Consider the following 16,756-nt stretch of genomic DNA (forward strand, 5'->3'; position numbering starts at 1 on the left):
AAGAAGCTACTCTTATTTACATATACACATAAGGAAAATCTTGAAAAGCTCATGTAGATGGCCTGTTCAACCAACAAGAACAAAACCAAGGGTGATGAGAATACAATAGGTGCTTTATAGTTTTAGCTGCTTAACCACAGGTTGATAAAAATTCATTCTTGACTTTTCATAAAAAAAAAAATAATAATAACGAGAAATAAACATAATTTTATTTTTACTAGGAAAAATTCCATCAAGACATTTTACTGAAATTTTTCTGTGCAAAAACTAATACGACACAATAACTATTTTAAATTTAGGACATTATACACCGAAACACAAATATACAATATTTTAAAAGTCAGTAATTCAAGAAATATATATATTACCGCTAAAGTTTGAAAGTCGTTAATGTGCACATTAGCTAACCAATCTGCAGATTAACTGATTTACTTCGTTAAAGCATGGAATCAATAGTTTTTTGCATTTTATCTAAGTAATGTGCACATTGATGGCTTCCATATCGATAAAGTTCAAAAGTTTGTTTCTCTCATTTATTTTTCCTCTCCATCCACTTTGCACACTACCTACTAGACACTCGTTAATCTGTAAATTGCCTACCAATCACCCTTTAAACTGAAAATAAGATCTTGGCTGGAACATAAGCAATGTTTCCGTATGCTTAAAGTAATATTATTCATTTATTTTTTGATACATTGTATAATGTTATTCATTTATTTTTTGATACATAAATAAATAATAATACATAATAGAATACAATCAACGTTTCTGTATGCTTAAAGTAACATGATGTTATTCATTTATTTTTAAATACATAAAAAAATCAAGTTAATACAATGAAACAATCAACAAGTTAGTTGATAGACCCAACGTTTGGTTCTTGGCATTTGTTGGTAACATTTTATTCTTTGTATTTTAGATTAACTTGATTCTTTGCATTAATGTTTTTAATTGATTGAAAATTGATTCTATCAACTAATTTCTTGATTGTTTGATTGTTTTGTAAAGACATTAGGATTTTTGAAAGCAGGAGATATGAAAAATGAGCAGTGCTTTTGCTGGGAGTTAAACCACGGAACTCTCGAATATGTGCCGAATACACTGACCACTACACGACAAAGGCATGCTAAGAAGGCACGAGAAATACCTTACATACTACCCCCTTTAAAGGGTGACTGGGCATTAAGGGACCCAATCGCCAAATCCTCATAGTGAAGAAGCATAAACCACCAGGCTTTTAGTTTGGGCACCACTGTAGACATTATTAACCTAATGTATGTTTAGCAGGAGAGATGAAAAATGAGTGATGCCCTTGCCAGGACTTGAACCATGGACCTCTCGGAAAAGCGCCAAGTGTGCTGACATTACACCACAAAGGCATGCTAAGAAGGCAAGAGAAATAGCTTATAGTATTAACTTGATTTTTTAGATATCAAAAAATAAATAAATAATATTATGTTAATTTCCTTAATAGTAATAATATTTTAAACCATTTTTTTTTTTTTGTATTAAAGATTTTAATTCATTGATGATTGATTCTATCAACTAATTTGTCGATTGTTTGATTGCATTAATTTGTTCTTTAGATATCAAAAAAATTTATAACATTATGTTAATTTAGCATACAGAAATGTTGCTGCTGTTCCAGCAAAGATCTTATTTTCACTTTAATGAGTGCCTATAAGGTATCGTGCAAACTACCTAGGTAATTTAACCCTTTGATACGCACAATATTATTTTTATAATTTTTTTAACTAAAAACTCTAGAAATTGAATATTATGATCCTAGAGACAAATAATATATGTATTAAAAAAATCTTCTCTTGCCCATTGTTCTGTGGGTGGTGGTCGCACTGTGAAACCACCGCACGTCTAGGACTTTGAAACTTATTGAGGTAGTAGGGGGAAAAAACTTACTTTTCTCCGTGCACATTTCCAATAAATAATGAAATTTACGAATCTTAAGAAAAAATGTATATAAGAATTGCATTATATATAATTATATATATCTTTTACATTATTTTACAAAGTAAATCGTCAGGAAAAATTTTAAAATAAACATTTATGTAATTTTTCTATAGCAGTGAAAATATAAGTACCTACATAATAAGCCCGTTTAGCTAAATGGATAAAAAACTCAGTAAAATATGAATAAAAAAAAACATTTTTTTTTTAAATCAAAGAATTTTTTTTTTTTTTTTTTTTTTTTTTTTTTTTTTTTGACACTGTTCAAAGCATGTCTTGTCATTTTGGTACATGCATAGACCCACACTGCCTGTTTCGCACATGTATCTTCTTCTATGAGGTTTCTTCCTTGTGCTACAAAAGGTACACTGCCTGGATCTAAATTTCACTGTTATATGTTCAGCGTTATTTAGTTTCTTTTCATCTGGCACATGAAAGTTGTGGTTTTTATGTTAATGAGAGGAGGTGCTTGGTCTTTTTGGCTTTGGTACGGATCATTCGTTTCCCATTCATATTTATTTTATTCGTATTTCGTCCCAAAATATTCAGAAAATATTTTAATTTAAATAAAACTTTACGCGATTTCTATTTTTAATTATAGCAAAGTATATTTACATTAAATTTAAACCACATGAAATAATTTATAAAATCACAATACCAGCTTGGACAGCAAGTGTGTTGAGGTCAGAGAAAATACCTCTGGAAAAGAAAGACTGGGCAGGTTCATGTATTGTTTAGTAATAAAATAACTCTGTGGTTTAAAAATCCATTATCTATATCCAGGTAAAAATAAACATTCCTAATTGATAGCAAGCAAACACCATTGTGAAAAGCAGTGGTTTCAAGGTGCCACTACCAAGCTTCTAGAGCATTGTGAGCATTGTGACACAATGCTCTAATGGTGCAGTGGTCGCGCCCTGAAACCACAAAGCAATTGCCATACATATAGAGGGATTTCTTTATGTATGCAGTTTCATTATTGATATTTTTATTGTTTATGATAGAAATCATGATGTGCGATGAATAACTTTTTTAATTTAAAGTTGTTTATATTAATAAAAGGAGGTTATTTTGTTTCATTGAAACGAATTTAAAAGGCATCCAATTTGAAGTACTAAGACCTAAAATATGCATGATTCTGCACTCATTTTGTGTTATTTAGAGGTAAAAGATCAGTAATCAATTGATTTTCACTCAAAAATTTCAAAAAGAAGAGGAGAAAAAAATTAAAAAATTGGTGTTTTCAAGGTGCGACCACCGTGCATCAAAAGGTTAAGAAATGAAACAAGCTGCAGAATAATTTATTTCCGCAATTACGCAGAAACATACATATGGAATTATATTTATTCAGATTTCTTAAACTATTGATTGCTTTTCAATTGAAATAAACATAGATAATTTTTAATTAAAAAAAGGAAATGTATTCATACTTCATTCCCTCTCCTCCATGCATAAACGATGTTATTGCATGCAGTAAAAACCAAATAAGCATCAGATGTTATGCAGGATATATCACCCGGATGCTGACCACCTAATTAATAAAGAATACAAGTCATTTGCACAATTTAAAATCTAGTAATAAAAATACACTCGGCATTCAAATTGGAATATATTTTAAATAGTACAAATATTGATTAACATATACTGAATGAAAGTAAGAAGTATAATGAATTTTTCTCAGTAACAAACTAATTCATTAATACATTCTAATCATTGTAACTCTTCAAGAGAACTAACGCAGTAGCTTCATACAGTCATAAACTAAATATTTTATTTTATACTACAACCACTTTTACTAACTTAGGCTCAGATATTATCACAAGTTACTTAAAACATTTTCTCTATATTATAAAATATCTCATTGTTATGGATACATACAAAATAAAAACCCATTTCTAAACTCAATAACAATGAATATCGATATACAACGTCCTCTCACCTTTTGTCATGTACACCTAGATAGGTTACAGACGAAAACATTGCGGATGAAAACATCGCAGACAAATATGTCGCAGAGAAAATGATGCAAGATGAAAACTTCTTGGTACAAAACATCCCGGAGAAAAGAAAGCAAAGAGAAAAAAATGCAGTTCTAAAACATCATGGACATCGTGGTCAAAAATAAAGTGGTTCAAAAACTTTGCAGCTTAAAAACATTGTCATCGAAAATATCATGATGAAAAATAAAGCTACCAAAATTCATCGTATGACAATAACACCGCACACATGCGCTTTTCAAATACCTTACTGACATATTATGTAACTGATTTTCATCATAACTAACAAATCGGCATCCAAAAAGTTGACTGCATGCTATACATGAAAATGTTGACGAATCTTTAACAATAAATTGAAACAAAACAAAATATAATTTTCACTAAAACAATATGAGATTAAAATATGTGAAAGAAAATAATACTATAATTACCTAAGCAATTTTTATGGAGGTAACCTCATGCGAGTATTTATCTTCCTTTCTCTAAGCATTCTTAGACTGTATTTTTCATAAAAAAAAATTATCAGTAAAACTTTATGAGAAAAGTTTAATTTATGAATGACCTTTGTTAATTAAATATGTAAATTTAAAATTCTTTTAAGTTTTAGAAGTTGCATTAATTTTCTACTCATTTTCAACATTTAAATTCTTAGGTTTCCTTAAAATTTATTAGTTCATTCAAAAATATGAATGTAAGTAAAAGAATTCTTTTTGCAATCCCAAATCATTATATGAACATGCATTTACAAATTTTAAAATCTGAAAACACATGTCTGCGATGTTATCGTCATGTGATGATTTGTAGGTACTTTATTTTTTACAATGATATTTTTTAAACTGTAAAGTTTTGAACCGCTTTATTTTTTACCACGATGTTTTGTACCACGTTTTAGAATTGTGATGCTTTCTCTTTGCTTTCTTTTCTTCCTCGATGTTTTGTAGAATGACGTTTCCGCCTTGCGTTTTTTTCTCTGCGACATTTTCGGCAGACACCATCTAGATATTACAAGACAAAACTGATGTATTGCTTAAAAACTGCAATCTGCCATAAACATTTTAGTCAAAGTTACTCATAAATTCAGACTTTGGGGTTGATTTACCCGTTGCCCCCTTCGAGTCTCAGGACTTGAAACAGTTCTATCACTGTGTAATGTCAAGTGTGAAGGATACAGTTTTGAATCATCATCACTGGGTAATGAATTTTTTTTCCTTTGAGGGTATAAACTGGGCCCCGAGGTTTTAGCTTTGTCCTGAAGGGTTAAATGTGATGATGCAATCTCTAAGGATATAACCATTAAAAGGGATGGATAATTTCTGCATTTATCAATTTCAGTCAAGCTACTCATCGTTTCCCATCTTGTCCTTGTTGACTGTACTCTCAAAATCAAATAAAACAGTTGATATTTCCTCATAATTTAGACTAGCTCCGCCAAGAATTCTTTTCAGTAGATCTTTCATACTGTGTATCTTTCATACACTCCCACCATACCATGGTACAACTGATGGGTTAAAATTCCATTTTATCTTCTTTAGTGTGCTCTTTTCTTGAATGACACTCTCATCTATTGTTGCCTTTGATGTGCCCACGATTTTTTTTTTTTTTTCCCATTATCAGGGTAGATGATTGAAACTTTGCCTCTTCTAGTCATGAATCTTTGCAAAGACAGAATAAAAGCTTCTGCAGTCGATGCAGTTATTAACTCTAAATGTACCGCACGATGCACAGCACAGCTGAATAGGATGGTTCAAGCCTTCACCTCTAACTGAAGGAAAACAGGACTGGCTAAATCTGCACCTGCTACTTTAAAAGGTGCAACTATGTGCAATCTTTCAGGTGGAAGTGGAGCTGTTTGTGTAACTATGGCTTCAGATGAATGTCTCCAACACGTAATGCAACCAGATATACTCTCATGAATAATCTTCCACCCATGAGGCATCCAGAACCTCCCTCTCAGATGTGATAAGATTTTTTGTACACCTATGTGTAAACTCAATTAAACATTGAACGAATGGATGATCAGGTAGAACTATAGTACACTAAAAATCATCAGTGCCATCTCCAAAGATAAGCCAAGTTTTCACCTTCAGTAGTCCTTCATCCTCGTAGAACTTCATTGATCCTTCATATTTCTTCTTGTCTTCTACTGACTATTCCCTCATTCCTAATTTAATCCCCATTCCCTAATTTATCAGAAAAACTTGATAAATTAAGTTATGGACCTTTCTATTTTTATTATTGATTTATTTAGTTATTGATTGTTCTTTCTATTTCGTCACTGTTTATAGATATAGAAATGTTTGGCTTCTCTTTTCTTAACAGTTTCGTGGGCCATTTATTTCTCTTTTGATTTTCTCCTGTTTTTTTTTTTTTTTTTTTTTTTTTTTTTTTTTTTTTTTTTTGTTTTATTATCAACTAAACAATAGCATTCAAGAAAATATATTTTATTTTGCCAAATTTTTTGTTTACATTTAAATTCTAGGGGTGGGAAGTATACTTCCCACGGGACCTTTTATGGTCATAGAGAAAATTCAATCTAAAGGCAATTATTTGCCGTGAAAAGATGAGAAACATGTTGCAATGCACAAGGGTACATCCCATACTGCACACATATAGCAGGTCCTCTTTTCTTGGGCCTTTGTGCTACATTTCCTACATTGTCTATAGTTGGAAACCATCTTTGGCATACGATTTCCCACATTGGCTAAGCATATATCATCTGGAACTGCACACCTTTTTGCTTGGAAGCTAGCAGGATGGCCTTTCCTTTTTCAAGGAATATCTGTCTATTAGTTGACGAGCTAATGCTTTACGGAATGTTAGCTGGTATAAACTTCTGTTTCTCTTGTTTACTTGCCACAATATAAAACTATTTACGACGCCAAGATCAATAAGAAAATCAAAAATACGATGCCACCATTCTACAGATCTTCTTCCTATTTGGTATCTTTCTTTTCTTTGATCGAAGCAATCAACCCCTCTCATGATATCGTTATATATGATAGTTACTGCAGAAATATAGATAGTTATTGCAGAAATATACAAAATAAGAGAACGTTATTATAATAAAAACAGTGTTTTACTTATATTTGTAGCAGAATCGTATAGCAATGCAAATGTCAAATCAAAACAGGTGTCTCAGTGGAACAGATTTCACACAACGCGTTCGAACTTTCAAAACAAATGTTTCAATCGATAGAACACAGATGGATATTATAGTGGCTTTTGCGCTTCCCACAGGTGTATTTCCCAGGATCATGTAGGTGGGAAGTAATCTTCCCATGGCGCACGAAAGGGTTAACTAGTCACAAAATCTAAGCATCCAAACAATTGCGCGTAATAATTTAGAATATTTCGAGAAATATAACAATCAATAACTAAATTTCTCAGTTCCTTGAATACTTCAGGCACTCAATACAGTTACAGATTTTCATCTTGTTAAGCTTCTTCTGGACAAACTATATTCATTACAGACTCTGTAATTTCAAGTTCCCTTAACCATGAAGGACCCTTCCACCATATCACTTTCTGCAATTTGTGCCAGGTACAAGATCGAGATAGTAAATTTGCCAGATTAAGTTCACCAGGTAGATGTCTCCCAGCAGCTGACATAAGTCAGCTCTCAAATTTTGTTAACTCTGTTACGAGCAAAGTTATTCCAGGGCTCTTTCTTAGCTATCCACGGCAGTAAGACCATAGAATCTGTCCAAAAATATGTTTTTAAAGGTAAATTTATATGTTCTAAAATAATCTTTGCTAATCATGCCACAATGATAGGTCTGAGAAGTTCTCTTCTAGGTATAGTAGGCCATTTCATTGACTCAGACTACTCAGACTTTTGCAGATACTAAATGCAGTAATACTGCAGCTTTTTTTCCTCCTAATGCAAGAATGCACAACAAGCATATGCATTTGCAGATGCATCAGAAAAGATATGCAATGTTTCAGCTTCACTTTATCTTAGCAACATCTGTCGGTGAAAGGAAAATGTTCAAGAGATAGGTGGCTTGACCATTCATTACATTTCAATAGATCTTCCAGGAGTGGTTTATCCCAACTAAGTTTTCTTTTCCAGGCTTCTTGTAACAACATTGCTGAACAACTGATGGGATCATACGTGCTGTTGATCACAGAAAGTAAATTTCTTTTTGTAAATTTTTTTTTGGAATTTCACTAAAGTCTCTGGCAAAGCACAGCTCAGTTGATCAGAGGTATTATTCCAATTAAGGCCAAATACTTTTGATTCCCATTTGGAATTTTTGTGGGAGACCAGCAATGTAAATTAAAACATTCCTCTTGCATTACAGATATTACTAAAAACACAAAGAATTCCTCATATACCACAAAGTATTACATGGAGCTTACAGATGTAAGTATGAAACATAATACAAGATAATAAACAATAAAGGGAAAATTTAAAGCAAATAAATGAAGATTACAAAAATTTACAATGAACTGACAAAAACAGTCAAAGGCACGTCTCTCGGAAATAAACTGATGAAAATCTGGAGGCCAGTTAATATTAATATTTTTCACTGCCAGTTTTCAGATCTTTCTTTCACTGTCATATTTGAAACATAGAAGAAGCACATGTTCAACATTTTCCTTGCCGCAATTGCTGCAATCACAAACAATCTTTGAACCCAACTTAAATCTGCTCAGTTAACTTCTAAAGTTTCCATGGCTAGTAAGGAACTGGGCCATTTTATAATTTGTAAAAAAAAAAAATGATGGCAAGGATTTAAAGCGAAAAATGATGGAAGGGAAAAAAATCTCTTAATTAAGTTCCCTTGAACTAATGTATTCTTTATTCCACAATATCATCCATTCAAGATTTTCTTATAAAAGGATTTAGGGATATTGACAAGAATGTCAATTTCCCACTTGAAGCAATCTTTGTAAGAAAATTGGCTTGCTCGTTCCCAATAACTCCTGTATGTCCCCAAACAAATGCAAAAACAACCGAAATGTTTTTATCTTGTAGGTTTTTAGTTGTCTTTGAATCTCGACACTTATATTATTAGAAGGAGAAATACATTTTATGGCCTCCAAGGACGAAAGGGAATCGATAGAAATGAGATAGTCTAAACAGCAGTGCTTTGTTTAGAGAACCTCTATGAAGTTTAAACACAAAAATTCAGCTATAAAAGCCGTGCATGCATCTCGAATTCTAAATTGAAAGTATTCAAATCAAGACAATTTCTGAATGTGAAACCAACTTGCAAACAAATGAAAAACCAAATTTGCCATCAGTATGTCAAATTACAGAGAAATTATTTGCAATTTTATTGCTAAACTGAATAATATTAACAGCATTTCTTTTTGAGGGATGAGAAAGAACAGATGGAGGTATAGCACAATCATAACCAGAGGCAGAAGAAGCAGACATATTTCTCCTAAAGGTAATATTATAAAGAATGGCAATGTTTATTGGAAGAAAACCAGAAATTGCATAGACAGAATTATGGTACAATATCGACATACAATGTGCAGAAGTATCCGCTGTTAAATGACTAGTTGATATTTATAATTTAGCTTATTCTTAAGCAGCCTAGCCCTGACTCTAAGCCGTACAATATGAAGCGTTCAATTCCTTGCTTACAGATTAGCGAATGCACACTGCTAAAAAAAAAGGGGGGGACAGTTCTATATCTCCTGTTCTACTCGACCCATTGACAAAATTCAAATTGCGTTTTTCATGTCTCGAAAGCGCGACTTAGGATATATATTAGATTTATATATAGCACTATTCTAACATAGGTATTTTGACACAAAATCGAACTTTTCCTGAAATAACATACCAATTTTTTTCCCATATTTTGATTCTATGACTCAAATTATGTCAGAATGAAAAGTTTTGTAAAAATCGTACGAGTAGTTTTTAAAATATTAGCTATCAAAATTTTAGCTCCTCAATGTTAATTGAATTTGGCAAATATTTATTAATATCTCCTTTTATATTAAACTATTTTTGATTTTTGCTTTCAAATTTCGAAGTTTAGGATCATTCCAAATAAAATTTACCCATTTTTTGTGTTTTTTTTTTTTTTTTTTTTTTAAATTTCTATTTTTAAATAATTTTTATAAATGTCTCGAAAAACATTTTGAATTATAACCTATAAAATTTTTACCATCATCTTAAAGTAGGTGTATTTTTAAGATTACCTGCAAAAAAATTAAATTTTTTTATTCAAAATTTTCTAAGATATACATGAATTTACATATTTTCGCGTTTTGAAATTTGGCATCTTTTTTTTTGAGCCAAATAACGCCAAATGTGGTTTATGGATTTTTGTTACAGTGAATTGCCACAGCTATTTTTTACCTTAAATTTCAAATAAATTTTTACGGAAAATGAATTATATGAAATTTTTTCCTCAATGACACGTAATAAATATTTATTAATACTATATGAAAAATTATTTTGAAATTATAGATGCTATTATTCAAATTTTTAACTTTTTAAAAAAATTTCTTGCTTTCTTCCTTTTTTAAAAAAAATATTTGTAAGAGTAAATTTTTATCTTCGTTTTATTGTCTGCTACTTTACTTTAACTTCGTTTAAATCGAATTGTCTAAAACTGAGAACTTTTGTTTGATGTTTATTTGAATTTTATGACATTAACTGCATAATTTATTTCTAAACAAGCTGTTGCTTATGAAGTGGCTGAAAGAGTGGCTGGTACTATCATCCATATTTTTAAAGCACAGTATATTTTTAGAGAAACATAAGATAAAACATAAGAGAAACATAAATTATGATATAAACATACAACCCTCTAGAGACTGAATTAATGGAAATTCAATGGTTATGTAGAAATGATCTGCAGCTACTTAATGGCTGGATAAGTCAGCATGGTTCTGTGGACAAGTAAGAATAATTATATAAACGACACCCAACATTCTGGATTCAATTACTAACGAGGGTACGATGTTTATTAAATGAATTTAAGAAGTTTTTAAACATAAAAAATATACTTTTTTATCCTAAAATGTATTTTTCTGCGTAACGTATTTTCATTATATCCTTAAAATTCTAATTTAGAATGTAATTGTCAAGAACTGAATTCTAATCACCAGCAATATAATAAGTAATTATTACGATTATTAATAAATCTTTCTTATAAAATAACTGCAAATATTTCAAAAAACTTTCTGTCTGAATGCAAATATATTTCTATGCAAATATCTCTAATTTTATATTAATCAACTTTGTGCAAGATATTATTTTTTCGCACTTCATTTCTTACCGTCAGCTCTAGTAGAAGTTACAAATCAATTATATTCAATTAAGGAATGACCATCTAAGTTTAGAAACAGTGTACCGTAACAGCAATTCAATTATTGACGCCTTATCTTTCATGTTACTCCCCATTGGCAAGCTACATGATTTTCAATGAGTATTCGGGTTTTGCTAGTAACTTCACTTGGAAATTGCGCTTAAACTAGGTTAGTTGGTTATTTGAACATAGAAAGAACATGGGAGCTATTTGGTTAAGATGCTTTCATAGAGGACCTTTGTAAAGAGAACCTAAAAAACTACGAAAACCAACCATGCAGCCTGGGTCAGGCTTCGCAACAAACAATTGGTGTTTAAGAATCTTCAAACGCTAAGTAACTGGTAAGGCTCCAATTTAATATTTTATTTGTAAATATTTAAAATATTGTATTCTTAGACACAAAAAGCAGAATTTAAGTTTTGTTAAGTCGTTAGTAAATTACCAAGCCGTAGTGCAAATGAATATTCAATTTCTTTTGCAATAATTGTATTCACTTAATATTTTTGGAATATGAGCTAAAGAAGGAATGTTCTAGGAAGATTAAAGAAGTGTTTAAATCCAGTGATATTAGGTTTGTCTTACAAGCTCAGATATCAAAACGATTCTGCAATTGCCCAAGTAGTTGACTTGTAAATGGCTGTGAATTAAGCAGATAACTTTTAATCTTACGTTATTCAGTCAGAAAATGTATTCCAAATGTTTTGTATTGCATGACAATGCATCTTTTCATTATTCAATAACCAATTAGAGAACCGCTTGTGTTCCGAAAACAAGTATGTGTACTCAATCGTGCTGCATGTTCTTCTACTTCTTCCTGTGATGTTTTCCCCAAAAAAACTAAAGTTGTCTCTCAAAGTTTTTTTGACATTGAAGAGACAGAAGGAGTATGACATCTAATTTTACAGGCATGTCAAAAACAGATCTCTACAAGCCTTCTCTTCCATTACATGTTGTGCATTCAGACAAAAAGTTGCATCAGCGTAAATTCTATAATCTATTTTTATTACACTCTGATTACTTTATTAACATACAGTAAATATATGCTAAACCTTTTACTTCAGCTTCAGTAATTCGGAATTTTTGACAGAATTGTTATCGGAACTAGGACTTAGAAGATAAGTCAAACTGAATATTTCAATAATCCAATAAATTCAAGGCCGAATTTTCAATATTTTATTTTCGGAGAGAGGAAATTTTTTTTCATTTTTGGTCCATTGTCCTAAGTATATTTGCTTCGATTCTTTATTTTTTCCATAAAAGCGAAAATCTTACGCATGGTATACGCATAGCTTCAAATTAAAATATAATAATATACAGGTTGGTTAAAATTAAAGTTCCACTTTGAAATAGTCATAAAAGAATCAACGTTCACTACTGGATCAAATGTTATCAAACTTGGTAACCGTGTAAAGGAGATTATGGGAATTTATTTTTCACGAAAAGAAGAAAGTTCGAAAACTCACCACCAGAGGGAAATGGCGCTGTATGCAATATTGTTAAACAAAATATGGGTCGGAATCTAACTTAACCTTTTGCTACACGGGTTTAATAAGTTGTATACCCTCAATCAACTTTGAACTAAGCAAATTATCATTTAAATGCGTTACAGTCAATAAAAGTCAAGTGCACCATGCATGTAAGGGAGAAAAATCGTCCGTGAAAACCACGAATTAGCGATTAGAAAATGTGAGATCGCAAATCCCTCGCACAAGTGCCTACAATCTGGAAATCATTTTCTTACAGATCGCCAATTTGTAATTTTTGAAGATTGAATTCAGCCCTAAAACATGATACTGATTCAAAATGCTTTTAATCGATTTGGGCCAAAGAAATCTCTCATGTTATCTACCTAGTTCGCGGATGTCTACAGTAAGATATGTATAAATTTCGGGATTCAACCTCTGTGACTTTTGGCTATGGGGTTATCTCAAAAGCACTGTTTATGGTGATAATCTAAACAATTTGGCAGAAATGAAAAATGTGATACACCGACATGTCCGTAACATTCCTCCTGATATGCTAAGAGCATTCTCCTACTGCATTCCATTGCATAACAGTCATTCCACTCCATCAGCTAGTTTCATAACTGAACCATTTCTCTCTGAAGAGCAATCAACAGCTGGACCACTGTGATTGCAGCTCGCTTAGAATCAATGTTAAAATGTTTCGTGATACATGAACAGCAGTAACGTGGCATTTTATATACTAGGATTTTTATGCAGGGCTGGGCCCCACCTCACATATGTCGCACAGTTACTTAGGCAACATTTCACGAATGAACATATTATAGGCCGACACTTCCCCACTTCCCACCAGACCTCAACCTCTGTGACTTTTGGCTATGGGGTTATCTCAAAAGCACTGTTTATAGTGATAATCTAAACAATTTGGCAAAAATGAAAAATGTGATACATCGACATGTCCGTAACATTCCTCCTAATATGCTAAAAGCTGCTGTTGAGAATGCAGTAACAGGATTTAACTTGCTTTCGGAAAATGCTGGACGCTACAATGAACATGCTTTGTAACATGTTTCGGAAACGATTAAACACATTTTAAATCGATGTTTTCATGTCTTATTTCATATAATAGTATTGCATACAGTGCCATTTCCTCCCCACTGGTACTGAGTTTTTGACATATTTCTCCTAAAGGTAATATTATAAAGAATGGCAATGTTTATTGGAAGAAAACCAGAAATTGCATAGACAGAATTATGGTACAATATCGACATACAATGTGCAGAAGTATCCGCTGTTAAATGACTAGTTGATATTTATAATTTAGCTTATTCTTAAGCAGCCTAGCCCTGACTCTAAGCCGTACAATATGAAGCGTTCAATTCCTTGCTTACAGATTAGCGAATGCACACTGCTAAAAAAAAAGGGGGGGACAGTTCTATATCTCCTGTTCTACTCGACCCATTGACAAAATTCAAATTGCGTTTCTCATGTCTCGAAAGCGCGACTTAGGATATATATTAGATTTATATATAGCACTATTCTAACATAGGTATTTTGACACAAAATCGAACTTTTCCTGAAATAACATACCAATTTTTTTCCCATATTTTGATTCTATGACTCAAATTATGTCAGAATGAAAAGTTTTGTAAAAATCGTACGAGTAGTTTTTAAAATATTAGCTATCAAAATTTTAGCTCCTCAATGTTAATTGAATTTGGCAAATATTTATTAATATCTCCTTTTATATTAAACTATTTTTGATTTTTGCTTTCAAATTTCGAAGTTTAGGATCATTCCAAATAAAATTTACCCATTTTTTGTGTTTTTTTTTTTTTTTTTTAAATTTCTATTTTTAAATAATTTTTATAAATGTCTCGAAAAACATTTTGAATTATAACCTATAAAATTTTTACCATCATCTTAAAGTAGGTGTATTTTTAAGATTACCTGCAAAAAAATTAAATTTTTTTATTCAAAATTTTCTAAGATATACATGAATTTACATATTTTCGCGTTTTGAAATTTGGCATCTTTTTTTTTTGAGCCAAATAACGCCAAATGTGGTTTATGGATTTTTGTTACAGTGAATTGCCACAGCTATTTTTTACCTTAAATTTCAAATAAATTTTTACGGAAAATGAATTATATGAAATTTTTTCCTCAATGACACGTAATAAATATTTATTAATACTATATGAAAAATTATTTTGAAATTATAGATGCTATTATTCAAATTTTTAACTTTTTAAAAAAATTTCTTGCTTTCTTCCTTTTTTAAAAAAAATATTTGTAAGAGTAAATTTTTATCTTCGTTTTATTGTCTGCTACTTTACTTTAACTTCGTTTAAATCGAATTGTCTAAAACTGAGAACTTTTGTTTGATGTTTATTTGAATTTTATGACATTAACTGCATAATTTATTTCTAAACAAGCTGTTGCTTATGAAGTGGCTGAAAGAGTGGCTGGTACTATCATCCATATTTTTAAAGCACAGTATATTTTTAGAGAAACATAAGATAAAACATAAGAGAAACATAAATTATGATATAAACATACAACCCTCTAGAGACTGAATTAATGGAAATTCAATGGTTATGTAGAAATGATCTGCAGCTACTTAATGGCTGGATAAGTCAGCATGGTTCTGTGGACAAGTAAGAATAATTATATAAACGACACCCAACATTCTGGATTCAATTACTAACGAGGGTACGATGTTTATTAAATGAATTTAAGAAGTTTTTAAACATAAAAAATATACTTTTTTATCCTAAAATGTATTTTTCTGCGTAACGTATTTTCATTATATCCTTAAAATTCTAATTTAGAATGTAATTGTCAAGAACTGAATTCTAATCACCAGCAATATAATAAGTAATTATTACGATTATTAATAAATCTTTCTTATAAAATAACTGCAAATATTTCAAAAAACTTTCTGTCTGAATGCAAATATATTTCTATGCAAATATCTCTAATTTTATATTAATCAACTTTGTGCAAGATATTATTTTTTCGCACTTCATTTCTTACCGTCAGCTCTAGTAGAAGTTACAAATCAATTATATTCAATTAAGGAATGACCATCTAAGTTTAGAAACAGTGTACCGTAACAGCAATTCAATTATTGACGCCTTATCTTTCATGTTACTCCCCATTGGCAAGCTACATGATTTTCAATGAGTATTCGGGTTTTGCTAGTAACTTCACTTGGAAATTGCGCTTAAACTAGGTTAGTTGGTTATTTGAACATAGAAAGAACATGGGAGCTATTTGGTTAAGATGCTTTCATAGAGGACCTTTGTAAAGAGAACCTAAAAAACTACGAAAACCAACCATGCAGCCTGGGTCAGGCTTCGCAACAAACAATTGGTGTTTAAGAATCTTCAAACGCTAAGTAACTGGTAAGGCTCCAATTTAATATTTTATTTGTAAATATTTAAAATATTGTATTCTTAGACACAAAAAGCAGAATTTAAGTTTTGTTAAGTCGTTAGTAAATTACCAAGCCGTAGTGCAAATGAATATTCAATTTCTTTTGCAATAATTGTATTCACTTAATATTTTTGGAATATGAGCTAAAGAAGGAATGTTCTAGGAAGATTAAAGAAGTGTTTAAATCCAGTGATATTAGGTTTGTCTTACAAGCTCAGATATCAAAACGATTCTGCAATTGCCCAAGTAGTTGACTTGTAAATGGCTGTGAATTAAGCAGATAACTTTTAATCTTACGTTATTCAGTCAGAAAATGTATTCCAAATGTTTTGTATTGCATGACAATGCATCTTTTCATTATTCAATAACCAATTAGAGAACCGCTTGTGTTCCGAAAACAAGTATGTGTACTCAATCGTGCTGCATGTTCTTCTACTTCTTCCTGTGATGTTTTCCCCAAAAAAACTAAAGTTGTCTCTCAAAGTTTTTTTGACATTGAAGAGACAGAAGGAGTATGACATCTAATTTTACAGGCATGTCAAAAACAGATCTCTACAAGCCTTCTCTTCCATTACATGTTGTGCATTCAGACAAAAAGTTGCATCAGCGTAAATTC

General features: G+C 31.1%; 1 protein-coding gene across 3 annotated transcripts in view; it reads right to left on the bottom strand.

Moving 5' to 3' along the window:
• The window catches only part of LOC118186323 (WD repeat-containing protein 36), a 177,834-nt gene that overhangs the window by 116,500 nt on the left and 44,578 nt on the right, over window positions 1–16,756 (bottom strand). For all 3 annotated transcript variants that reach the window (XM_035356406.2, XM_035356405.2, XM_035356407.2), the window contains one exon: window positions 3,396–3,496. In XM_035356406.2, the coding sequence (XP_035212297.1) occupies window positions 3,396–3,496 (101 nt within the window). The remainder of the gene's footprint in view (window positions 1–3,395; window positions 3,497–16,756) is intronic.

The sequence above is a fragment of the Stegodyphus dumicola genome, chromosome 4 (assembly GCF_044657685.1).
Source record: "Stegodyphus dumicola isolate Sdum_Otavi_A_Nest chromosome 4, ASM4465768v1".
Classification (NCBI taxonomy): domain Eukaryota; kingdom Metazoa; phylum Arthropoda; class Arachnida; order Araneae; family Eresidae; genus Stegodyphus; species Stegodyphus dumicola.